At 43.7% G+C, this 27,512-nt stretch overlaps 1 protein-coding gene and 1 pseudogene across 5 annotated transcripts in view; one reads left to right on the forward strand and one right to left on the reverse strand.

The window, feature by feature from the left end:
* LOC123491288 overlaps positions 1 to 448 on the reverse strand; it is a 116,057-nt pseudogene extending 115,609 nt beyond the window's left edge.
* Positions 449 to 9,474: 9,026 nt separating this feature from the next.
* Positions 9,475 to 27,512, forward strand: part of LOC121570006 (cullin-2) — a 45,746-nt gene continuing 27,708 nt past the window's right edge. For 4 of the 5 annotated variants that reach the window (XM_041881444.1, XM_041881447.1, XM_041881446.1 and 1 more), the window contains exons 1-7: positions 9,475 to 9,582; positions 10,784 to 10,922; positions 12,279 to 12,381; positions 12,586 to 12,680; positions 17,548 to 17,653; positions 17,794 to 17,876; positions 19,495 to 19,591. In XM_041881444.1, the coding sequence (XP_041737378.1) occupies positions 10,804 to 10,922; positions 12,279 to 12,381; positions 12,586 to 12,680; positions 17,548 to 17,653; positions 17,794 to 17,876; positions 19,495 to 19,591 (603 nt within the window). In that variant the 5' untranslated portion in view covers positions 9,475 to 9,582; positions 10,784 to 10,803. Of the gene's footprint in view, positions 9,583 to 9,607; positions 9,836 to 10,783; positions 10,923 to 12,278; positions 12,382 to 12,585; positions 12,681 to 17,547; positions 17,654 to 17,793; positions 17,877 to 19,494; positions 19,592 to 27,512 lie in introns of those variants that run through there. The other variant, XM_041881445.2, reaches the window with a different exon arrangement.

The following is a 27,512-nucleotide window of genomic DNA, read 5'->3' on the forward strand; positions in this document are numbered from 1 at the left end:
CCGACCTGTGATCCCCTGGCTCTTCGCCCAGTGCCTCAGGCCCCATGTGACTTGCTGGGGTTCCGTCTTTTGTCATGCAACCCCTATGACCATCAGAGTTCTGAGTAGATGCTGGCTCAGCAATCTGAAGGTCAACCCTGTTACAACGGTACAGTGATCCATTCACTTCGACCAAGTAGGAGCGTGGTGCCACTTTCTGTACACAGGATCCGAGTCTCCAGAGGCCCATCCGGTCCCCTGGTAGTGGCTTCATTCACACAGTTTCACCCACCCTGAGCTCAGGTAAGTCTTTTGCTGATTTGTCGTAGATTAACTTGGAGACCTGTCTTCTGTGACGTAGCTTCACCAGCACGTCTGTCAACACACATGGCTCCAGGAGAGTGCTTGCTACTGGCAGAGCTGCTTTTAAACGCCGTGCCATGAGGCGCTGGGCCGGGCTGCTATCCATGCCTTCTGTCGGGGTATTGCGCCACTGCATGATTGCTTTCTAGGCATCTTTGCCCTCTCGCAGAGCTTTTTTGCAGAGGTTCTTTGCGATTTTTACTGCTGACTCAGCCTTCCCATTAGCTTTTGGGTGTCGTGGTGATGAAGTGACGTGCTCGAATTCCCATTCTGCAGCAAATTTTCGGAACTCACATCCCGAGAATTGGGGTCCATTATCTGAAATTACCCTATCTGGCTGGCCATAGCGGGCAAACTGAGCCTTGCAGCGTTTGATCGTTGTCTCTGCTGAGAGGTCGGGGAGGAGGTCAATCTCCCAGAAGTCTGAGTAATGATCAACTACCAGCAGAAAGTCTTTGCCACTGTGCTGGAAGAGATCTAGACTTACTATCTGCCAGGGGCGCATTGGTAGCTCGTGGGACATCATCGTCTCTCTCTGTTGCTCAATGGCATATTCATTGCAGATTGTGCATTTACTGACATAGTCTTTGATTTCACTCTGCATTCCTGGCCAATACAGTGTGTCACGTGCTTGTCTGTAACAGGCCTCACCTCCTATGTGACTTGAGTGCACGCGCGCTAACATCTCAGGGCGCAGAGACCGGGGAATAACGACTCTCTGACCCTTGAATATTACTCCCTTTTGAAAACTGAGCTCTTCTTTGACTGGCCAATATTCTCTGATGGCTAAAGCAGTTTCTTCCTTGCAGTCGGGCCAGCCCATTAGAATCACAGACCTCAATGCCTGGAGTTGCTCGTCCCTGTCTGTGTGCTGTCTGATTTGTATAAGGCGCTGGTCCGTAACATTGAGGTAGTCAGCCTGGTTGATGTGTTCAACATCCACTTGCTCTGTTTGTAAGCTGCACACTGCGTGTTGTTCATGCATGGAGCGTGTGTGAGAGCCTGATGCAGTAGCCCTGCTGAGCGTGTCACTCACATACATCTCTGGCCCTGGCTTATACACCACCTTGAGGTTGTAGTTTTGTAGGGCCAGTAGCATGCTCTGCAGTCGTTTCGGGGCATTCAGGAGAGGCTTGCTGAATATAGCAATAAGGGGCTTGTGATCGGTCTCTGCGGTAATATTGTCACGCCCGTACAGGTAGTGGTGGAAGCGTTGGCATGCAAACACAATGCTGAGGCACTCCTTCTCTATCTGGGCATAGTTCTGCTCTGTTGGAGTGAGTGCCCTAGAGGTGAATACCACAGGCTGGCCCTCTTGCAACAGCCCAGTCCATACTGGCTTGAGTCACTCTGAATCGTGACAGGTTTTGACACATCGTAGTATCGCAGTACAGGTGTCTGGGTGACCAGTTGTTTTATTTCCCTCACCGCTGTGTCATGTTTTGGGAGCCAATGCCAGATGGTGTCCTTGTCCATGAGCCTCCTTAGTGGTTCACACAGTTCAGAGAGCCGCGGTAGGAACTTGGCCAGGTAGGTGACGAATCCGACGAAGCGCTGCACTGCCTTCACGTCAGATGGGTGGGGCATATCCAAGACAGCCTTCACTTTTTCTGGATCCGCCTTCAATCCGGTGGAGGACAAGATGTGCCCATGAAAGCGAACCTCTGGCACTTTAAACTGAAGCTTTTTTTTGCTTAGCCTTAGCTTGTCCTGTCTGCATCTGACCATCAGGGCCACCAGCTTGGCGTCATGGTCACATTCTGCCTCCTCATCACTGTCCCCACAGCCCACTACGAGGATGTCATCTGCTATGGGTTCCACGCCGCTGAGTCCCATCAACAGCTCGTGCTGTTTCCGCTGATACACCTCTGGAGCCACGGAGACACCAAACGGGAGCTTCAACCACCTCTTCCTGCCCCAGGGTGTCCAAAAGGTGGTCATGTAGCTGCTGGGCTCGTCAAGCTTGCACTGCAGGAAGGCATCTCTGGCGTCCACGAGCGTGAAGACTCTGGCCTTTGGGAGCTTGTAAAGAACATCCTCCAACGTGGGCATAATGTAATGTGAACGTCTCAGAGCCCGGTTGAGGTGTTTAGGATCCATGCATATCCGTAGCTTGTCTGGTTTCTTGACGATAACCATATTACTTATCCAGTCTGTAGGCTCGTGACGGATATGATGTGGCCATCTGCTTCATATTTGTCAAGCTGAGCCTTCGTAGCTACTTTCATGGCCACTGGTACATTGCGGGGTGCACACTGGCCAGGCTGGATTGCTGCATCCAACTCAAAGTTGACTTCGCCAGGAACTGACTCGACCGGTGCGTTGAAGACATCATGGTACTTGCTTAGGAGAGTCTCCTTGCTCAAGGGCCCAGCCTGGACTTTGTCTATAATGTTAAGATCAGCTGGGATGGTGAAGTTAATAAGCCCAAGGCGCTCGCATGTAGAACCTGACAGTAATGGCTGTTGACTAGCCTCAACTATTTCAAACTCAAGAGTGTGTTTCTGGCCACGTAAAACACACTCTGTCACAAACAAGCCTAAAGAACTGGCCTGAATACAGTTTCAGCTTGGTGCTACTCTGTGTGAGTTTGTCTCTGGGCGCGAGCCTCCTTTTTATCTTTAAGGCTCATAACGTTACATGTGGCCCCTGAATCTAGCTGGCATTGCTGTGGTTTATTATTAAGTAGCAGAGTGACAAACCATTTTTTTCATTTTGCCCTTACTGCCCCTATGCACTCGCTAGCATATACATCCTCTGTGCTGTTGTTCCCTTCATCTGTGTTTATTTCAATGGAGTGCACTTTACCCTCCTTTCTCTTGCTTTTCATGCAGGCCCTTACGAAGTGATTAGCTGTACCACAGGATTTGCATATTTTTCCATAGGCTGGGCAGTGTTCTTTTCCTCGTCCATGAGAAATGCCACAATATCGGCATGCATTGGGGTTGTCTACTGCAGAGTTGGCTGTAGTATTAGCATTAGCTGTGGCAAAAGGGAATTTCTTTACTGGCTGCCTGAATGCAGCATTGACATTGTCCATACAGTGGGGGAAAAAGTATTTAGTCAGCCACCAATTGTGCAAGTTCTCCCACTTAAAAAGATGAGAGAGGCCTGTAGTTTTCATCATAGGTACACGTCAACTATGACAGACAAATTGAGATTTTTTTTCTCCAGAAAATCACATTGTAGGATTTTTAATGAATTTATTTGCAAATTATGGTGGAAAATAAGTATTTGGTCACCTACAAACAAGCAAGATTTCTGGCTCTCACAGACCTGTAACTTCTTCTTTAAGAGGCTCCTCTGTCCTCCACTCGTTACCTGTATTAATGGCACCTGTTTGAACTTGTTATCAGTATAAAAGACACCTGTCCACAACCTCAAACAGTCACACTCCAAACTCCACTATGGCCAAGACCAAAGAGCTGTCAAAGGACACCAGAAACAAAATTGTAGACCTGCACCAGGCTGGGAAGACTGAATCTGCAATAGGTAAGCAGCTTGGTTTGAAGAAATCAACTGTGGGAGCAATTATTAGGAAATGGAAGACATACAAGACCACTGATAATCTCCCTCGATCTGGGGCTCCACGCAAGATCTCACCCCTTGGGGTCAAAATGATCACAAGAACGGTGAGCAAAAATCCCAGAACCACACGGGGGGACCTAGTGAATGACCTGCAGAGAGCTGGGACCAAAGTAACAAAGCCTACCATCAGTAACACACTACGCCGCCAGGGACTCAAATCCTGCAGTGCCAGACGTGTCCCCCTGCTTAAGCCAGTACATGTCCAGGCCCGTCTGAAGTTTGCTAGATTGCATTTGGATGATCCAGAAGAGGATTGGGAGAATGTCATATGGTCAGATGAAACCAAAATATAACTTCTTGGTAAAAACTCAACTTGTCGTGTTTGGAGGACAAAGAATGCTGAGTTGCATCCAAAGAACACCATATCTACTGTGAAGCATGGGGGTGGAAACATCATGCTTTGGGGCTGTTTTTCTGCAAAGGGACCAGGACGACTGATCCGTGTAAAGGAAAGAATGAATGGGGCCATGTATTGTGATATTTTGAGTGAAAACCTCCTTCCATCAGCAAGGGCATTGAAGATGAAACGTGGCTGGGTCTTTCAGCATGACAATGATCCCAAACACACCGCCCAGGCAACGAAGGATTGGCTTCGTAAGAAGCATTTCAAGGTCCTGGAGTGGCCTAGCCAGTCTCCAGATCTCAACCCCATAGAAAATCTTTGGAGGGAGTTGAAAGTCCGTGTTGCCCAGCGACAGCCCCAAAACATCACTGCTCTAGAGGAGATCTGCATGGAGGAATGGGCCAAAATACCAGCAACAGTGTGTGAAAACCTTGTGAAGACTTACAGAAAACGTTTGACCTGTGTCATTGCCAACAAAGGGTATATAACAAAGTATTGAGAAACTTTTGTTATTGACCAAATACTTATTTTCCACCATCATTTGCAAATAAATGCATTAAAAATTCTACAATGTGATTTTCTGGATTTCTTTTTTTCATTTTGTCTGTCATAGTTGACGTGTACCTATGATGAAAATTACAGGCCTCACTCATCTTTTTAAGTGGGAGAACTTGCACAATTGGTGGCTGACAAAATACTTTTTTTCCCCACTGTATGTTGCCTTTCTAGCTTCATATCCGTATATCCGTAAGCTCTACTGCACGGCATGTCTCCACTGCCAAGACCAGTGTCAGGTCACGTTCTCTCAGCAAACGTCTGCGGGTGCCCTCATCAGTTATGCCAAGCACTATCTTGTCTCTGATCAGTTCATCTCTTAAAGCACCATAGTCACATGTAGCTGCCTTTTCCCTTAGCTTAGTGACAAAGCTGTCAATGGACTCCCCGTCCTCCTGTTTGCAACAACCGAAAACATAACGCTCGTAGATAACGTTCTTTGCTTGCTTAAAGTAAAGTTCGAGAGCATCAAGAATAGCTGTAGCGTTACCATGCTGAGCTTCTGTTAGGTTCAGGTTGTGTTTGTATATGTGTCGGCATTCAGCTCCCATTATAGTCCTCAAAGTGGCAGCCACTACCTCATCGTCCTTTTCCCGAAGTCCCGTTGCTAGTGCATAGTCCTCCCATTCACCTCTAAACGTATCCCAGTTTGTGCTCCAATCTCCGCTGAGCTTCATAACGGCGGGAGGGGGAATGTTCGCTGCCATGTCTAAACGGTGCTAACAACACTGAAGCTAACTAGCAAACTCAATCTAGCTAAGGACAATTCCGGCTAAGTTTTACTCAACTAAGCTTTTTTTTTTTTTTTGTAAACCAGAACAGGTGACTCTAATTTGCGGAAAGCATGGTTAGTTATCTGACTCTGACACCATGTTTGAATGTTAAATGACGAGACAGAGGCATTGATGCGAGTAACCAGTCTTGTTCAGTATATTGCAATACATCCGGGTATCTCAAGTACACCGGTAAAACACAGAAGTTGCAGTAATTAACATTTACCACAGATGGCATCATTGTGCCATCTTCCACCCATAACAGAGCCCTGCAGTTGCGGACGGTGCAGTTGCCGTACCAGGCGTTGATACAGCCTGACAGGATGCTCTCAATTGTGCATCTGTAAAAGTTTGTGAGGGTTTTAGGTGCCAAGCCAAATTGCTTCAGCCTCCTGTGGTTGAAGAGGCTCTGTTGCGCCTTCTTCACCACACTGTCTGCGTGGGTGGACCATTTCAGTTTGTCAGTGATGTTTACGCCAAGGAACTTGAAGCTTTCCACCTTCTCCACTGCGGTCCCGTCGATGTGGATAGGGGGGTGCACCCTCTGCTGTTTCCTGAAGTCAGCGATCATCTCCTTTGTTTTATTGACGTTGAGTGAGAGGTTATTTTCCTGGCACCACATTCCCAGAGCCCTCACCTCCTCCCTGTAGGCTATCTCGTCATTGTTGGTAATCAAGCCTACTACTGTTGTGTCGTCTGCAAACTTGGTGATTGAGTTGGAGGCGTGCTTGGCCACGCGGTCATGGGTGAACAGGAAGTACAGGAGTGGGCTGAGCACGCACCCTTGTGGGGCACCAGTGTTGAAGATCTGTGAAGTGGAGGTGTTGTTTCCTACCTTCACCACCTGGGGGCGGCCCGTCAGGAAGTCCAGGACTCAGTTGCACAGGGCGGGGTTCAGACCCAGGGCCTTGAGCTTAATGAGGAGCTTGGAGGGTACTATTGTGTTGAATGCTGAGATATAGTCAATTAACAGCATTCTTACATAGGTATTCCTCTTGTCCAGATGGGATAGGGCAGTGTGCAGTGTGATGGCGATTGCATCGTCTGTGGATCTATTGGGGCGGTAAGCAAATTGAAGTGGGTCTAAGGTGACAGGTAAGTTAGAGGTGATATGATCCTTGACTCTCAAAGCACTTCATGATGACAGAGGTGAGTGCTACGGGGCAATAGTCATTTAGTTCAGTTACCCAGTCCGTGTGATCAAAACAATATTGAAGCGTGGATTCTGATTGGTCAGACCAGCAGTGAATAGTTCTTAGCATGGGTACTTCCTGTTTGAGTTTCTGCCTAGTCCTCAAATTTGCTTTGTTAAAATCCCCAGCTACAATAAATGCAGCCTCAGGTTATGTGGTTTCTAGTTTGCATAAAGTCCAGTGAAGTTCTTTGAGGGCCGTCGTGGTATCGGCTTGAGGGGGGACATAAACGGCCGTGGCTATAACCGAGGAAAATTCTCTTGGGAGATAAAACAGTCTGCATTTGACTGTGAGGTATTCTAGGTCGGTTGAACAAAAGGATTTGAGTTTCTGTGTGTTACTACAATTACACCATGAGTCATAGTCATGAAACACACACCTCCGCCCTTCTGCTTCCCGGAGAGATATTTATTTATGTCTGTGCAATGAACTGCAACCCATCTGGCTGGAACGATTTCGACAGAATATCCAGAGAGAGCTATGTTTCCGTGAAACAAAGTATGTTACAGACCCTGATGTCTCACTGGAAAGAAACCCTTGCCCTGAGCTCGTCAACTTTGTTATCCAAAGAGAAACGACCATCCATCATTACTTTAAGACCTGAAGGTCAGTTAATCCGGAAAGCTTCAAGAATTTTGGAAGTTTTTTCATGTGCAGTCGCAAAACCATCAAGCACTATGATGAAACTGGCTCTCATGAGGACCGCCACAGGGAAGGAAGACCCAGAGTTACCTCTGCTGCAGAGGACAAGTTCATTAGAGTTACCAGCCTCAGAAATTGGCAATTAACTGCACCCAAATAAATGCTTCACAGAGTTCAAGTAACAGACACATCTCAACATCAACTGCTAAGAGGAGACTGCATGAATCAGGCCTTCATGATCGAATTGATGCAAACAAACCACTACTAAAGGACACCAATAATAAGAAGAGACTTGCTTCGGCCAAGAAACAAGAGCAATGGGCATTAGACCGGTGGAAATCTGTCCTTTGGTCTGATTGGTCCAAATTTGGTTCAAACCGCTGTGTCTTTGTGAGACGTGCTGTGGGTGAACGGATGATCACCGCATGTGTATTTCCCACCGTATAGCATGGAGGAGGAGGTGTTATGGTGTGGGGGTGCTTTGCTGGTGACTCTGTCTGTGATTTATTTAGAATTCAAGGCACACTTAACCAGAATGGCTACCACAGCATTCTGCAGCGATACGCCATCCCATCTGGTTTGGGCTTAGTGGGACTATCATTTGTTTTTCAACAGGACAATGACCCAACACACCTCCAGGCTGTGTTAGGGCTATTTTACCAAGAAGGAGAGTGATGGAGTGCTGCTTCAGATGACCTGGCCTCCACAATCCCCCAACCTCAACCCAATTGAGATGGTTTGGGATGAGTCAGATGGCAGAGTGAAGGAAAAGCAGCCAACAAGTGCTCAGCATATGTGGGAACTCCTTCAAGACTTTTGGAAAAGCATTCCAGGTGAAGCTGGTTGAGAGAATGCCAAGAGTGTGCAAAGCCAAATAACAAATAAATAAAATAGGCCTATGTTCATTTTAAACATTTTGGGCAGGCAGGTGCTAAATTGTTTATGCGCTCCTAATTTAATTCATAAAAATTACCTGTAGGGAAATACATTACATTGACACATTTTTTGTTTTTAGTGATAGTGTCAAATGAAAGATGTGTATTTCGTGTGAACTTAATATAATAAATAGAAGTTTGATTTAATATAATTTACAGTCAATCATACTAATAATCTTGCATATCTCTGTTGGAATTTGTTTTCTCATAATTGGATCTGTATGTGATGAATAGCTTAGAAGGAATGCATTAATGATAAGCATAGAAGGTTGGTACTATACTGATATAAATTGTTTCACATAACAGGCTGTGATTCATGTAAGGAACGTTAGGGGGTAGGACAGATAAGAACTTGTGTCTCACAATACCCGAACACTCTCTCTTTGTGATCTGTGAACCGTCCAAGGACGTGTACTGCAAAAGAACTGACTTTCTGGATAACAACTAGACACCTGGCAACAGGGATGCGCCAAGGGGATGGGACCAGCCCGTGTGCCAACGGATTGGCTGAGTAAGTCTAAACCACGCTCAGTGTCTACTCTGATTGGCCAGCAGAGAGGTGGGAACTCTCTCTCTCTGTCAGAGTATTTGAGGAAGAACCTGTAACAATGGATCAGTTCTCTGTCTGCCCTGCGTGGTATTTCAGTGAGCCCGTATATACGAACATCATATTTACCATTGAAGTATTTGCATTAATAAATACTACACTAACTTGGATACTGTGTAATGACCTCTTTTGTCCCAAATACCAGATTTGAATTGACGCAACTTAACATCTCTTAGTATTTCTACTTCACAGTTTGTATTTATACGGCTGAAGGAAACGTTTACTTTCTAGTTTTCATAAAGGACTTTTTGCTCTACCATACAGCTCCCAAACGGGTACCCGTAGTTTGTGCCGACACCATTACAAAATAGGGGTCTTGCTTTGCAATGTTTTTATTTTTTATAAGTCTTTGAATCGACGCCATCTGTAATTGTGACTTTTGTTGGATATTAATATTTTTATTGTGCACGGTACACATTTAATTTGTCGAATATGAGTATATTAAATGCTAATGACTACTACATTCATAACTACTCCAATACCGTACACCTACAGCTGATACAATGGTATATTCCGTAAGGTTTGGTAATGCTGTAAGTGAGAGATCAAGCCTGTGACAGCGGAGAAACTTGACTTTTTAATAACATATATATATTTATTAGAGGTATGTGTATATTGGACATCTCCATTTGACCTTGTAAACGTGTTTACCTAGCTAGCTACCCCAAATCGGTCGCTACTAGTTAGAACTACGTGCCTAGCTCTAGCTAACTGGATCTCAAAGCCAGCAGCTAGCTACTACTAGTACCTAACGTTAACTATTTTGGTGCTTCTTCCTAATCCTAGCTAGCTACATGGTTAGTTAGTAAATGTATGACATTATTCGAGAAAAATTTGACTGTTCGTGACTTCAGTGGGTAAGCCAAATATGTCTGCAGCATGTTGCAATATTCTCCAAAACTGACAAGCTAACTTTAGCTTGCTGGCTTGAATGACGAATGAAATTGATAGCTGCTAGAGAGCTAGCCAGGCCTTCTTGTAAAAATCTTGCAGGATATCTAACGTTGGCATTAGACTCACCCTGTTACCTGTTCAACTTAACGTGAATGTAACGAATGCCTGCATATTGTTAGCAAATCGCTTTGCTAACTAGCTAGCTACATATGATTTGGGTAGCATGACTAATATTCTGGCGATTGGATTGTTTACACTGTCAATTAACTTTAGCTACGTTAGCTTTCTAGCAACCGCCCGTGAACAAGGGTGGAACAGTCCATTTTATTACCTTCTAGCTAACTATTAATAGGACATTTCATTGATTGTTTGTATGTTGAGGTGTAATTGTATTTAGGCCTAACGTTAAATCTCACATGATAGTGATAACTACATTTGTGCTTTCACTATATTGAGTACGAGATACAGCAATATTTATATCATCCCCTGCACATTTTTACATGACATATTTTGATATGTCTTTTAGTTAGAGTTTAAGTTGTGAACCCATTTGAAACTGTCATTCGGCAATTAATAAGTCATAACCTTGTTATCACAACACCATGTTTGAGATTGTAATTGCAAGCATAGTACTTATAATCAGAGTTAATTATGCTACAGGCAGATCAGTAAATTATCTGTATGCCAAAGTATTGTTTAATTATTGAGACATTATGTAGCAGTTTATCCAACCTGAAGAGGAAAGATCATTCCTAATTGCAGTTGGATTGATTACATTTGGCTTAGTGTATTACTTGATTCAACATCCATACATGAAGAATTTGCATTTATAATTCTAAACACCTTGCTCCAATATTCCAGTACTGTCCAATCACACCAATAACCCTGCTCTTTTTACCTCTTTACATCAGCCTGAAGAAGAAGCCGTACAATGTCCTTGAAGCCGCGGGTGGTGGACTTTGATGAAACATGGAACAAGCTACTGACGACAATCAAGGCTGTGGTGATGCTTGATTATGTGGAGAGGGCCACATGGAACGACAGATTTTCGTATCCTACCTCGATTCAGCTCTACAGAAAAGAGTTTCTGAACTTTCTGTGTTCGGTGGTTTAGTTTACCATTGATTTAGTAGGCTAAAATGCCACTGATCTGTGCCTACATAGTCAAGCCATTAAAGGGATACTTCAGGATTTTGGCATTGAGGTCCTTTATCTACCCTAGAGTCAGATGAACTCATGGATACCATTTTTATGTGTCTGTAAAAAGGTTTCCATCCAATTGGCGACAGATTTTCATGCGAATATTCTAGAATCTGCATAAATACAATATGTGCATTTTCCCACCAGTGGTATGTTTCTACCAAATTGACTTGTTGCGGATAAAAATAGCAAAATGTACTTTTTCGTTTACGTTGTCATATACCGAATAAAAATCTAAAGTTCAATGTGTTTCCATCGCATTTTAAACTCAACCGATAGTTTTGTCACAAAAACTTGTGTTGAATAGCAAATGTGCCTACTCTGGTCTTGGCACCTGCACTCTAGCCAACAGCTCGCAGATACAGTGCGGGTAGGCTGTTCGGGGTCTCTAGTCTACATGATGAGGTTATTATGGATAATATTTGTATTTGTCAAACTGCAGTCAAGAATCGATCATCATGTAACCAGAATAAGACCCTCGATATTTATTGGATAGGAGCATCAAGATCACCGTGCACTTTCACCACTCTGTGAAGTTTACCATAATTTATTTAATCTGTAACCTAATAAACTGCATGGTTTCCCAAGTCGTAGTAGGAGGACCATATCATCGCGTGACTCCAAATTTGTTTTAATATGATGGTTATTATATCAATATTTGTGCATAAAGGTGTTTCTACCGCCATTAACCGCATAACTAATTTTACCGTCACAAAATGATCCCACAAAGTCGAATGAACAAATTACACACCAAAACTTCCTGTTATCATCACAGCTGTCGTGATTTGTTTTTATACAATATGGCTTTACTAGCATAAAAGCTGTGGATGGAAACATGGTTAGTGTCCAGTATAAAGAATGTTAGCAGTAGTTTCGCAAGCCAATGCTAACTAGCGTTAGCGCAGTGTCTGGAAGTCTATGGGTATCTGCTAGCACATACCCATAGACTTCCAGCCATTGCGCTAATGCTAGTTAGCATCGGCTTGCAAAACTACCTCCAACTTCCTTCATACTGGACACAGAGACCTAACAATGGTATCCACAAGTTCATCTGACTCTGTGGAAGTAGATATCTCGAAGTATCCCTTTAAGGTTTAACTTGAGGAAATTCTGAAGTTCACTTTTCCAGTAGAAAATAAATTGTCTGCATGTTTTCTTCCTCAGTGTTACAGATGAATGTGTTGGAGTCCTTTACTCTAAAATCAGTGACATCTATGCTTTGTGTGTTGCATACCCAGAGCCTTTGGGTGAAAGGTTGTACACAGAGACCAAGGTATTCCTGGAGAACCATGTCAGACAGTTGTACAAGGTAAATACGTTTAATCATATGGGGAAAATATATAAGATCTGTTATCTACTGAATGTTAGTTCATAATGCCATTTTCACTCAATTCAGACTAATTTCCCATTGCTCAGCGTTGGATAGCCTAATAGCAGTATTTGTTGGTTGTCTGCTTGTCATTGAGGTTCCAAGGTAATAAACTGATATTGTGTCTCTAATCTGTAATTTCAGAAAGTTCTGGAGTCTGAGGAGAAAGTTTTAGTGATGTACCACAGATACTGGGAGGAGTACAGCAAGGGAGCAGATTACATGGATTGCTTATACAGGTAATATTAGGGATGTGCATCTTTTTCTTTCAAGGTGATTCGATACATATCTAGATACAAGTTCTCCGATATGATACAGGAACGATACGTTTTAGTTTGAAATGATTCGGTTTGATTAGAGAACGAATCGATGCGACACTATTCGATGCACTAACATTTTTTGCATAAACATTAATTTTCCATTCTAAATAAAAAATCTACTGCTGATGGAGCTCATGAGCTGGGCCTCTCTGAGCTGGATCTGTCTGAGCTGACTTCTCTATCTGTGTGTGTGTGTGTAAATTTGTATGTCTATAGTGTGTGTACTATGTCGGCACCTGAGCTGAGCCATAAGGGAGATTAGGCATCTACCACCCCACAACCGTTTGGGAGTTTTTACGGCGTGATCTTCTCTTTTCCTCTCGCTTTGCCCATGCAGTGCGCCTCTCAAAAGTGATTGCTGTCTTCGTTATGAAATTATCAACTTTACCTTGTACAAAAAAAAGTATTTAGTCAGCCACCAATTGTGCAAGTTCTCCCACTTAAAAAGATGAGTGAGGCCTGTAATTTTCATCATAGGTACACGTCAACTATGACAGACAAAAAGAGATTTTTTTTCTCCAGAAAATCACATTGTATGATTTTTAATGAATTGATTTGCAAATTATAGTGGAAAATAAGTATTTGGTCAATAACAAAAGTTTCTCAATACTTTGTTATATACCCTTTGTTGGCAATGACACAGGTCAAACGTTTTCTGTAAGTCTTCACAAGGTTTTCACACACTGTTGCTGGTATTTTGGCCCATTCCTCCATGCAGATCTCCTCTAGAGCAGTGATGTTTTGGGGCTGTCGCTGGGCAACACGGACTTTCAACTCCCTCCAAAGATTTTCTATGGGGTTGAGATCTGGAGACTGGCTAGGCTACTCCAGGACCTTGAAATGCTTCTTACGAAGCCACTCCTTCGTTGCTCGGGCGGTGTGTTTGGGATCATTGTCATGCTGAAAGACCCAGCCACGTTTCATCTTCAATGCCCTTGCTGATGGAAGGAGGTTTTCACTCAAAATCTCACGATACATGGCCCCATTCATTCTTTCCTTTACACGGATCAGTCGTCCTGGTCCCTTTGCAGAAAAACAGCCCCAAAGCATGATGTTTCCACCCCCATGCTTCACAGTAGGTATGGTGTTCTTTGGATGCAACTCAGCATTCTTTGTCCTCCAAACACGATGAGTTGAGTTTTTACCAAAAGTTATATTTGGGTTTCATCTGACCATATGACATTCTCCCAATCCTCTTCTGGATCATCCAAATGCACTCTAGCAAACTTCAGACGGGCCTGGACATGTACTGGCTTAAGCAGGGGGACACGTCTGGCACTGCAGGATTTGAGTCCCTGGCGGCGTAGTGTGTTACTGATGGTAGGCTTTGTTACTTTGGTCCCAGCTCTCTGCAGGTCATTCACTAGGTCCCCCCGTGTGGTTCTGGGATTTTTTGCTCACCGTTCTTGTGATCATTTTGACCCCACGGGGTGAGATATTGCGTGGAGCCCCAGATCGAGGGAGATTATCAGTGGTCTTGTATGTCTTCCATTTCCTAATAACTGCTCCCACAGTTGATTTCTTCAAACCAAGCTGCTTACCTATTGCAGATTCAGTCTTCCCAGCCTGGTGCAGGTCTACAATTTTGTTTCTGGTGTCCTTTGACAGCTCTTTGGTCTTGGCCATAGTGGAGTTTGGAGTGTGACTGTTTGAGGTTGTGGACAGGTGTGTTTTATACTGATAACAAGTTAAAACAGGTGCCATTAATACAGGTAACGAGTGGAGGACAGAGGAGCCTCTTAAAGAATAAGTTACAGGTCTGTGAGAGCCAGAAATCTTGCTTGTTTGTAGGTGACCAAATACTTATTTTCCACCATAATTTGCAAAAAAATTCATTAAAAATCCTACAATGTGATTTTCTGGATTTTTTTCTCTCAATTTGTCTGTCATAGTTGGCGTGTACCTATGATGAAAATTACAGGCCTCTCTCATCTTTTTAAGTGGGAGAACTTGCACAATTGGTGGCTGACTAAATACCTTTTTCCCCCACTTTATATACAAAAAAGACCATATACAACGATTGTTTAAAGCAAAACTACCAAAACTATTGCTGATGGTGAACCTGAACAAACAAATTAAAATCTATTGCGAGCCCCGTTGAGCAGGTATAGCCAGATGAGAGTTGTCTCCGGTATCTTACTTTTATTCCGGAAAACAACATTTTCAACATTGCATAGATGCAAATTACATAGGTTGTCACTCAACTAATAATGCATAATTACACGCAAGCCATTTTAGCATTTGAATGCTGAAGGTGCCGCGCAGATGTGCAAGATCAGGAACAGGCTGCCTACCTCGCGAAGCTTGGCACAATGACTGTCAACACAGTTACATGCAGTTAGACACTGAAGGAGAGGATGCATCAGTAGTCAAAAATTGAGAGGTATTTTCTAGGGATGTAACGATTCACCGATACAATACGCATCGGTCCTTGTTCAAATGTTTAAGATATGAGTGCATCGGTCCGCGGAACCCCAAACCGATCCAAATGTACCGCTATTGTGTAGCTGGTACTTATCACTCAGCCAATTGTATTTCCTGATATAGTCTGAGATTGGCACCATGAGTAAAGAACACTTTTAAGATTCTTAATTTGGAGAAAATATTTGTATCTGTTATCTACTGAATGTTAGTTCATAAAGCTATTTATGAACATACAAAAATAGATGTAATACCTCTCTGGGGTATTGATTTAGGCTAAACTAAATTTTCTTAGGTACAGATATTTCATATATCACATTGGCAGATGTTTTGGGAAATTAAGACTTTGGCTACCTCACACCACAGTGACAGCTTTAGATATCAATCAATTTCTTACAACAAGCTCCTTTCGACCATTTTTTAACAGTCATTTAGCACGTTGTCATCCCAGGATTTTGTATACACTACCAGTCAAATGTTTGGACATACCTACTCATTCTACGTTTTTTCTTTATTTTTACTATTTTTTACATTGTAGAATAATAGTGAAGACATCAAAACTATGAAATAACACATATGGAATCATGTAGTAACCAAAAAAGTGTTATATTTTCTTTGGAGATTCTTCAAATAGCCATCCTTTGCCTTAATGTCAGCTTTGCACACTCTTGGCATTCTCTCAACCAGCTTCATGAGGTAGTCACCTGGAATGCATTTCAATTAACCGGTGTGCCTTCTTAAAAGTTAATTTGTGGAATTTCTTTCCTTCTTAATGCGTTTGAGCCAATCAGTTGTGTTGTATCAAGGTAGGGGGGTATACAGAAGATAGCCCTATTTGGTAAAAGACCAAGTCCATATTATGGTAAGAACAGCTCAAATAAGCAAAGAGAATCGACAGTCCGTCATTACTTTAAGACATGAAGGTCAGTCAATACGGAAAATGTCAATAACTTTGAAAGTTTCTTCAAGTTCAGTCGCATAAACCATCAAGCGCTATGATGAAACTGGCTCTCATGATGGCCGCCACAGGAATGGAAGACCCAGAGTTACCTCTGCTGCAGAGGATAAGTTCATTAGAGTTACCAGCCTCAGAAATTTCAGCCCAAATAAATGCTTCACAGAGTTCAAGTCACAGACACATCTCAACATCAACTGTTCATAGGGGACTGTGTGAATCAGACCTTCATGGTCGAAATGCAGCAAAGAAACCACTATTAAAGGACACTAATAATAAGAAGAGACCTGCTTGGACCAAGAAACACGAACAATGGATATTAGACCAGTGGAAATGTGTCCTTTGGTCTGGACCAAATTGAAGATTTTTGGTTCCAACTGCCATGTCTTTGTGAGACGCGGTGTGGGTGAACAGATGATCTCCGCATGTGTAGTTCCCACCGTAAAGCATGGAGGAGGAGGTGTTATGGTGTGGGGGTGCTTTGTTGGTGACACTGTGATTTATTTAGAATTCAAGGCACACTTAACCAGCATGGCTACCACAGCATTCTGCAGCGATATGCCATCCCATCTGGTTTGGGCTTAGTGGGACTATCATTTGTTTTTCAACAGGACAATGACCCAACACACCTCCAGGCTGTGTAAGGGCTATTTTACCAAGAAGGAGTGATGGAGTGCTGTATCAGATGACCTGGCCTCCACAATCCCCCGACCTCAACGTAATTGAGATGGTTTGGGATGAGTCGGACGGCAGAGTGAAGGAAAAGCAGCCAACAAGTGCACAGCATATGTGGGAACTCCTTCAAGACTGTAGGAAACGCATTCCAGGTGAAGCTGGTTGAGAGAATGCCAAGAGTGTGCAAAGCTGTCATCAAGGCAAAGGGTGGCTATTTGAAGAATCTCAAATAGAAAATATATTTTGATTTGTTTAACACTTTTTTGGTTACTGCATGATTCCATATGTGTTATTTCATAGTTTTGATGTCTTCACTACTATTCTATAATGTAGAAAATAGTAAAAATAAAGAAAAACCCTTGAATGAGTAGGTGTGTCCAAATTTTTGACTGGTACTCTATATCCTGCTAATGCTAAGAGGACAGCACAGCTGTGAAAACAACTTGTCATGTAGAATGTAGAGCCAGGCTCAGATCAGTCTGATGACATCCTTCAGAGCTAGTGTTTCTTTCTGCCTGACAGTTTCTGTCTGCTATCTCTCTGTGGCCTGATTGGCCCTGGGATCTTGGCCATTCACACACTAGTGAATCTGTATTGAGTTATGGGTTACCCATAGCTAGCTAGTCGTCCCAATACTTTGGTGCAGCTCTAGATCCATAACAGACTTATTATCAAGTGTTATTATTTTAATATTATGTTGTGTAATGCTCTTTCTCTCCCATCTTTCTAATATAGGTACCTCAACACACAGTTCATCAAGAAGAACAAACTGACAGAGGCAGACTTGCAGTATGGCTACGGAGGGGTTGACATGAACGAACCACTTATGGAGATAGGAGAGGTAACAGTCTCCAATCATATCTCATTACTTACAATCTCAGTTATCCAGTACAAATGTCACAATATATCAGTTTACATTTCTATGTGTGCTGAACTCAAATATGATGTGCTCATACAATTCACCCCACTTTGTCATTTCAGCTAGCACTAGACATGTGGAGGAAGCTGATGATTGAGCCACTGCAAGCTGTCCTGATCCGGATGCTGCTGAACGAAATCAAAAAGTTTGTTCTTGGTTTATATGCACAGTAGTTATTGGTTTATATGTGCAGTAGGATTCAGCAGGGCTAGCTTGGGAGGAGAAGTGCTTGAAGTACAATGCATTCGGAAAGTATTCAGACCCCTTGACTTTTCCACATTTTGTTATGTTACAGCCTTATTCTAAAATGGATTCAATATTTTACAAAATCTACACAAAATACCCCATATTGACAGAGCGAAAACAGGTTTTTTAGAATGCTCCGAGACGGAATTGTGTCGAGGCACAGATCTGGGGAAGGGTACCCAAGAACACAGTGGCCAAACTGAGCAATCGGGGGAGAAGGGCCTTGGTCATGGAGCTGACCAAGATCCCGATGGTCGCTCTGACAGAGCTCCAGAGTTCCTCTGTGGAGATGGGAGAACCTTGCAGAAGGACAACCATCTCTGCAGCACTGCACCAATCAGGCCTTTATGGTAGAGTGGCCAGACGGAAGCCACTCCTCAGTAAAAGGCACATGACAGCCTGCTTGGACTTTGCGAAAAGGCACCTAAAGACTCTCAGACCATGAGAAACAAGATTCTCTGGTCTGATGAAACCAAGATTGAACTCTCTGGCCTGAATGCGAAGGTTCACGCCTGGAGGAAACCTGGCACCATCCCTATGGTGAAGCATGGTGGTGGCAGCGTCATGCTGTGGGGATGTTTTTCAGCTACAGGGACTGGGAGACTAGTCAGGATAGAGGAAAAGATGAACGGAGCAAAGTACATAGAGATCCTTGATGAAAACCTGCTCCAGAGTGCTCAGGACCTCAGACTGGGGTGAAGGTTCAGCTTCCAACAGGACAACAACCCTAAGCACACAGCCAAGACAACGCAGGAGTGGCTTCGGGACAAGTCTCTGAATGTCCTTGAGTGGCCAAGCCAGAGCCCGGACTTGAACCCGATCGAACATCTCTGGAGAGACCTGAAAATAGCTGTGTAGCGATGCTCCCCATCCAACCTGACAGAGCTTGAGAGGATCTGCAGAGAAGAATGGGAGAAACTCCCCAAATACAGCTGTGCCAATCTTGTAGCGTCATACCCAAGAAGAAACGAGGCTGTAATCGCTGCCAAAGGTGCTTCAACAAAGTACTGAGTAAAGGGTATGAATACTTATGTAAATGTTATTTTTCCGTTTTTTATTTGTAAAAGTTTTGCTAAGATTTCTAAACCTGTTTTTGCTTTTTCATTATGGGGTATTGTGTGTAGATTGACGAGGGAAAAAAAACAATTTAATCAATTTTTGAATAAGGCTGTAATGTAAAATGTGGGAAAAGTCAAGGGGTCTGAATGCTTTCTGAATGCACTGTATGTCTAAAATGTTCAGTGCTCCTATTTAGCGGTTTGTGATTGTCATAATGACTTGGTCTCGAGGTTGGTTTTTGTGAAGGTAAAGGATGAACATTTGCTCTGTTCTGACAGTATCTATTATTGTGTTGTAGCAGGCTAATCCAGTTCAAGGTTACTGTTAGGCTACTTATTGAAATGTCATTTAAAACCACAAGTCACCTTTTACTCTTTTATTCACATTCTTTAGCTAGGCACAGGTTAATGCTCAACAGAAATAGTATCACTAATAGAGCTTGTGCTCTTCTCTTCCAGTGACCGGTGTGGCGAGGACCCAAATCAGAAAGTAATCCATGGGGTTATCAACTCCTTTGTTCATGTTGAACAGTACAAGAAAAAGTTTCCTCTGAAGGTAAGCAGCTGTGCTATGTTGGAATCTAATAATAATAATTTATCCTTACAAAAATAATCAGAAGTGCATAAAAAGCTAAACAAACAACACCTTTAAATTGAGATGGTAGAGATGGAGATTGAATGTCTCCATTTAGCTTCAGATGAAAGGCTGGGAGTTAAGATTGGAAAGGCAGTGTAACTTCAGCAGAGGGTGTAACTTCTGCAGAGGGTGCGTTGATGGTACAGGTAGAGAGAAAAAAAGACAGCACTTCATCAGTGCACCACATCTGCTTCTCCGACGGTCAGTTCCTCCATAGGACCCGCTCCTCCGTAGGTACTGGTCCTCCATTGCAGAACATGTAGCACCCACCTGGGTGAAGCCACGGGTGCTGAAAAGCCACCACATCTAGACAGTGGTTAAGAACAGTCCCTGAGGCTCTTTTGCCATCTCTGGACACAGCATGCATTACTTGTTGTAATTCTTCCTGACAGATGAAAAACTAAAGCCGGGGCTGTATTATTTGAATCCAAACAGCCAGCTAGCTTGCTAGCTATAAGGCAAAAATAGATCCTTTCATCCCAATTCTGCAACTCTGAAAGTCAAGAGCACAAGATGTAAGTGATCAACCCCCAGAGCAGTCAAACCCCTATTCTTTTTTTTTATGCAACAAAAAACAAAAAACAATGACATTTTGTACAACATTATACACTGAGTATACCAAACATTAGGAACACCTTCCTAATATTGAATTGCACCCCTCCTTTTGCCCAGGACACCCTCAATTAATCCGCATGGACTCTACAAGGTGTGGAAAGTGTTCTACAGAGATGCTGGCCCATGTTGAAAATGCTTCCCACAGTTGTCAAGTTGGCTGGATGTCCTTTGGGTGGTGGACCATTCTTGATACACACGGGAAACTGTTGAGTGTGAAAAACGCTATAGCGTTGCAGTTCACAAACCGTTGCACCTGGCACCTACTACCATACCCCGTTCAAAGGCACTTAAATATTTTGTCTTGCCCATTCACCCTCTGAATGGCATACATACACAATCCATGTCTCAATCGTCTCGAGGCTTAAAAATCCTTCTTTATCCTGTCTTCTGCCCTTCATCTACACTGATTGAAGTGGATTTAACAAGTGACACCAATATGTGATCATAGCTTTCACCTGGTCAGTCTGTCTTTAAAAGAGCAGGTGTTCTTGACCTCAACCACATTGAACACGTTTGGGATGGATTGGAACGCCGACTGCAAGACAGGCTTAATCGCCCAACATCAGTGCCCGACCTCACTAATGCTCTTATGGCTGAATGGAAGCAAGTCCCCACAGCAATGTTCCAACATCTAGTGGAAAGCCTTCACAGAACTCCATATTAATGTCCAGGATTTTGGAATGAGAAGTTTTGACAAGCACGACTCCACATACTTTTGGCCATGTAGTGTGTGTGTGTGTATATATATATATATACAGTGAGGGAAAAAAGTATTTGATCCCCTGCTGATTTTGTACGTTTGCCCACTGACAAAGAAATGATCAGTCTATAATTTTAATGGTAGGTTTATTTGAACAGTGAGAGACAGAATAACAAGAAAAATCAAGAAAAACGCATGTCAAAAATGTTATAAATTGATTTGCATTTTAATGAGGGAAATAAGTATTTGACCCCCTCTCAATCAGAAAGATTTCTGGCTCCCAGGTGTCTTTTATACAGGTAACGAGCTGAGATTAGGAGCACACTCTTAAAGGGAGTGCTCCTAATCTCAGCTTGTTACCTGTATAAAAGACACCTGTCCACAGAAGCAATCAATCAATCAGATTCCAAACTCTCCACCATGGCCAAGACCAAAGAGCTCTCCAAGGATGTCAGGGACAAGATTGTAGACCTACACAAGGCTGGAATGGGCTACAAGACCATCGCCAAGCAGCTTGGCGAGAAGGTGACAACAGTTGGTGTGATTATTCGCAAATGGAAGAAACACAAAATAACTGTCAATCTCCCTCGGCCTGCAAGATCTCACCTCGTGGAGTTACAATGATCATGAGAACGGTGAGGAATCAGCCCAGAACTACACGGGAGGATCTTGTCAATGATCTCAAGGCAGCTTGGATCATAGTCACCAAGAAAATAATTGGTAACGCACTACACCGTGAAGGACTGAAATCCTGCAGTGCCCGCAAGGTCCCCCTGCTCAAGAAAGCACATATACAGGACCGTCTGAAGTTTGCCAATGAACATCTGAATGATTCAGAGGAGAACTGGGTGAAAGTGTTGTGGTCAGATGAGACCAAAATCGAGCTCTTTGGCATCAACTCAACTCGCCGTGTTTGGAGGAGGAGAAATGACCCCAAGAACGCCATCCCCACCGTCAAACATGGAGGTGGAAACATTATGCTTTGGGGGTGTTTTTCTGCTGAGGGGACAGGACAACTTCACCGCATCAAAGGGACGATGGACATGGCCATGTACCGTCAAATCTTGGGTGAGAACCTCATTCCCTCAGCCAGGGCATTGAAAATGGGTCGTGGATGGGTATTCCAGCATGACAATGACCCAAAACACACGGCCAAGGCAACAAAGGAGTGGCTCAAGAAGAAGCACATTAAGGTCCTGGAGTGGCCTAGCCAGTCTCCAGACCTTAATCCCATAGAAAATCTGTGGAGGGAGCTAAAGGTTTGAGTTGCCAAACGTCAGCCTCGAAACCTTAATGACTTGGAGAAGATCTGCAAAGAGTAGTGGGACAAAATCCCTCCTGAGATGTGTGCAAATCTGTTGGCCAACTACAAGAAACGTCTGACCTCTGTGATTGCCAACAAGGGTTTTGCCACCAAGTACTAAGTCATGTTTTGCAGAGGGGTCAAATAATTATTTCCCTCATTAAAATGCAAATCAATTTATAACATTTTTGACATGCGTTTTTCTGGATTTTTTTGTTGTTATTCTGTCTCTCACTGTTCAAATAAACCTACCATTAAAATTATAGACTGATCATGTCTTTGTCAGTGGGCAAACGTACAAAATAAGCAGGGGATCAAATACCTTTCTCCCTCACTGTATATACAGTGGGGAGAACAAGTATTTGGTACACTGCCGATTTTGCAGGTTTTCCTACTTACAAAGCATGTAGAGGTCTGTAATTTTTATCATATGTACACTTCAACTGTGAGAGACGGAATCTAAAACAAAAATCCAGAAAATCACATTGTATGATTTTTAAGTAATTAATTTGCATTTTATTGCATGACATACAGTGGGGAAAAAAGTATTTAGTCAGCCACCAATTGTGCAAGTTCTCCCACTTAAAAAGATGATAGAGGCCTGTAATTTTCATCATAGGTACACGTCAACTATGACAGACAAATGGAGAAAATGTTTTCCTGAAAATCACATTGTAGGATTTTTAATGAATTTCTTTGCAAATTATGGTGGAAAATAAGTATTTGGTCACCTACAAACAAGCAAGATTTCTGGCTCTCACAGACCTGTAACTTCTTCTTTAAGAGGCTCCTCTGTCCTCCACTCGTTACCTGTATTAATGGCACCTGTTTGAACTTGTTATCAGTATAAAAGACACCTGTCTACAACCTCAAACCGTCACACTCCAAACTCCACTATGGCCAAGACCAAAGAGCTGTCATAGGACACCAGAAACAAAATTGTAGACCTGCACCAGGCTGGGAAGACTGAATCTGCAATAGGTAAGCAGCTTGGTTTGAAGAAATCAACTGTGGGAGCAATTATTAGGAAATGGAAGACATACAAGACCACTGATAATCTCCCTCGATCTGGGGCTCCACGCAAGATCTCACCACGTGGGGTCAAAATGATCACAAGAACGGTGAGCAAAAATCCCAGAACCACACGGGGGGACCTAGTGAATGACCTGCAGAGAGCTGGGACCAAAGTAACAAAGCCTACCATCAGTAACACACTACGCCGCCAGGGACTCAAATCCTGCAGTGCCAGACGTGTCCCCCTATTTAAGCCAGTACATGTCTAGGCCCGTCTGAAGTTTGCTAGAGTGCATTTGGATGATCCAGAAGAGGATTGGGAGAATGTCATATGGTCAGATGAAACCAAAATAGAACTTTTTGGTAAAAACTCAACTCGTCTTGTTTGGAGGACAAAGAATGCTGAGTTGCATCCAAAGAACACCATACCTACTGTGAAGCATGGGGGTGGAAACATCATGCTTCGGGGCTGTTTTTCTGCAAAGGGACCAGGACGACTGATCCGTGTAAAGGAAAGAATGAATGGGGCCATGTATCGTGAGATTTTGAGTGAAAACCTCCTTCCATCAGCAAGGGCATTGAGATGAAACGTGGCTGGGTCTTTCAGCATGACAATGATCCCAAACACACCGCCCGGGCAACGAAGGAGTGGCTTCGTAAGAAGCATTTCAAGGTCCTGGAGTGGCCTAGCCAGTCTCCAGATCTCAACCCCATAGAAAATCTTTGGAGGGAGTTGAAAGTCCGTGTTGCCCAGCGACAGCCCCAAAACATCACTGCTCTAGAGGAGATCTGCATGGAGGAATGGGCCAAAATACCAGCAACAGTGTGTGAAAACCTTGTGAAGAATTACAGAAAACGTTTGACCTGTGTCATTGCCAACAAAGGGTATATAACAAAGTATTGAGAAACTTTTGTTATTGACCAAATACTTATTTTCCACCATAATTTGCAAATAAATTCATTAAAAATCCTACAATGTGATTTTCTGGAGAGAAAAAAATCTAATTTTGTCTGTCATAGTTGACGTGTACCTATGATGAAAATTACAGGCCTCTCTCATCTATTTAAGTGGGAGAACTTGCACAATTGGTGGCTGACTAAATACTTATTTTCCCCACTGTAAGTATTTGATACATCAGAAAAGCAGAACTTAATATTTGGTACAGAAACCTTTGTTTGCAATTACAGAGATCATACGTTTCCTGTAGGTCTTGACCAGGTTTGCACACACTGCAGCAGGGATTTTGGCCCACTCCTCCATACAGACCTTCTCCAGATCCTTCAGGTTTCGGGGCTGTCGCTGGGGAATATGGACTTTCAGCTCCCTCCAAAGATGTTCTATTGGGTTCAGGTCTGGAGACTGGCTAGGCCACTCCAGGACCTTGAGATGCTTCTTACGGAGCCACTCATTAGTTGCCCTGGCTCATGCTGGAAGACCCAGCCACGACCCATCTTCAATGCTCTTACTGAGGGAAGGAGGTTGTTGGCCAAGATCTCGCGATACATGGCCCCATCCATCCTCCCCTCAATACGGTGCAGTCGTCCTGTCCCCTTTGAAGAAAAGCATCCCCAAAGAATGATGTTTCCACATCCATGCTTCACGGTTGGGATGGTGTTCTTGAGGTTGTACTCATCCTTCTTCTTCCTCCAAACACGGCGAGTGGAGTTTACACCAAAAAGCTATATTTTTGTCTCATCAGACCACATGACTTTCTCCCATTTCTCCTCTGGATCATCCAGATGGTCATTGGCAAACTTCAGACGGGCCTGGACATGCGCTGGCTTGAGCAGGGGGACCTTGCGTGCGCTGCAGGATTTTAATCCATGACGGCGTAGTGTGTTACTAATGGTTTTCTTTGAGACTGTGGTCCCAGCTCTCTTCAGGTCATTGACCAGGTCCTGCCGTGTAGTTCTGGGCTGATCCCTCACCTTCCTCATGATCATTGATGCCCCACGAGGTGAGATCTTGCATGGAGCCCCAGACCGAGGGTTATTGACCGTCATCTTGAACTTCTTCCAGTTTCTAATAATTGCGCCAACAGTTGTTGCCTTCTCACCAAGCTGCTTGCCTATTGTCCTGTAGCCCATCCCAGCCTTGTGCAGGTCTACAATTGTATCCCTGCTGTCCTTACACAGCTCTCTGGTCTTGGCCATTGTGGAGAGGTTGGAGTCTGTTTGATTGAGTGTGTGGACAGGTGTCTTTTATACAGGTAACGAGTTCAAACAGGTGCAGTTAATACAGGTAATGAGTGGAGAACAGGAGGGCTTCTTAAAGAAAAACTAACAGGTCTGTGAGAGCCGGAATTCTTACTGGTTGGTAGGTGATCAAATACTTATGTATGCAATAAAATGCAAATTAATTACTTAAAAATCATACAATGTGATTTTCTGGATTTTTGTTTCATATTCCGTTTCTCACAGTTGAAATGTACCTATGATAAAAAATTACAGACCTCTACATGCTTTGTAAGTAGGAAAACCAGCAAAATCGGCAGTGTATCAAATACTTGTTCTCCCCACTGTGTATATATATACACTGCTCAAAAAAATAAAGGGAACACTTAAACAACACAATGTAACTCCAAGTCAATCACACTTCTGTGAAATCAAACTGTCCACTTAGGAAGCAACACTGATTGAAAATAAATGTCACATGCTGTTGTGCAAATGGAATAGACAACAGGTGGAAATTATAGGCAATTTGCAAGACACCCCCAATAAAAAAGTGGTTCTGCAGGTGGTGACTACAGACCACTTATCAGTTTTTATGCTTCCTGGCTGATGTTTTGGTCACTTTTGAATGCTGGCGGTGCTTTCACTCTAGTGGTAGCATGAGACGGAGTCTACAACCCACACAAGTGGCTCAGGTAGTGCAGCTCATCCAGGATGGCACATCAATGCGAGCTGTGGCAAGAAGGTTTGCTGTGTCTGTCAGAGTAGTGTCCAGAGCATGGAGGCGCTACCAGGAGACAGGCCAGTACATCAGGAGACATGGAGGAGGCCGTAGGAGGGCAACAACCCAGCAGTAGGACCGCTACCTCCGCCTTTGTGCAAGGAGGAGCAGGAGGAGCACTGCCAGAGCCCTGCAAAATGACCTCCAGCAGGCCACAAATGTGCATGTCTGCTCAAATGGTCAGAAACAGACTCCATGAGGGTGGTATGAGGGCCCGACGTCCACAGGTGGGGGTTGTGCTTACAGCCCATCACCGTGCAGGACGTTTGGCATTTGCCAGAGAACACCAAGATTGGCAAATTCGCCACTGGCGCCCTGTGCTCTTAACAGATGAAAGCAGGTTCACGCTGAGCACATGTGACAGAGTCTGGAGACGCCGTGGAGAACGTTCTGCTGCCTGCAACATCCTCCAGCATGACCGGTTTGGCGGTGGGTCAGTCATGGTGTGAGGTGACATTTCTTTGGGGGGCCGCACAGCCCTCCATGTGCTCGCCAGAGGTAGCCTGACTGCCATTAGGTACCGAGATGAGATCCTTAGACCCCTTGTGAGACGATATGCTGGTGCGGTTGGCCCTGGGTTCCTCCTAATGCAAGACAATGCTAGACCTCATGTGGCTGGAGTGTGTCAGCAGTTCCTGCAAGAGGAAGGCATTGATGCTATGGACTGGCCTGCCCGTTCCCCAGACCTGAATCCAATTGAGCACATCTGGGACATCATGTCTCGCTCCATCCACCAACGCCACGTTGCACCACAGACTGTCCAGGAGTTGGCGGATGCTTTAGTCCAGGTCTGGGAGGAGATCCCTCAGGAGACCATCCGCCACCTCATCAGGAGCATGCCCAGGCGTTGTAGGGAGGTCATACAGGCACGTGGAGGCCACACACACTACTGAGCCTAATTTTGACTTGTTTTAAGGACATTACATCAAAGTTGGATCAGCCTGTAGTGTGGTTTTCCACTTTAATTTTGAGTGTGACTCCAAATCCAGACCTCCATGGGTTGATACATTTGATTTCCATTGATAATTTTTGTGTGATTTTGTTGTCAGCACATTCAACTATGTAAAGAAAAAAGTATTTAATAAGATTATTTCATTCATTCAGATCTAGGATGTGTTGTTTAAGTGTTCCCTTTATTTTTTTGAGCAGTGTATATACATCTCTGGAAAAAATTAAGAGACACTGCAAAATTATCAGTTTCTCTGGTTTTACTATTTAAAGGTATGTGTTTGGGTAAAAATTACATTTTTGTTTT

This window comes from Coregonus clupeaformis, chromosome 7 (assembly GCF_020615455.1).
Source record: "Coregonus clupeaformis isolate EN_2021a chromosome 7, ASM2061545v1, whole genome shotgun sequence".
Lineage (NCBI taxonomy): Eukaryota > Metazoa > Chordata > Actinopteri > Salmoniformes > Salmonidae > Coregonus > Coregonus clupeaformis.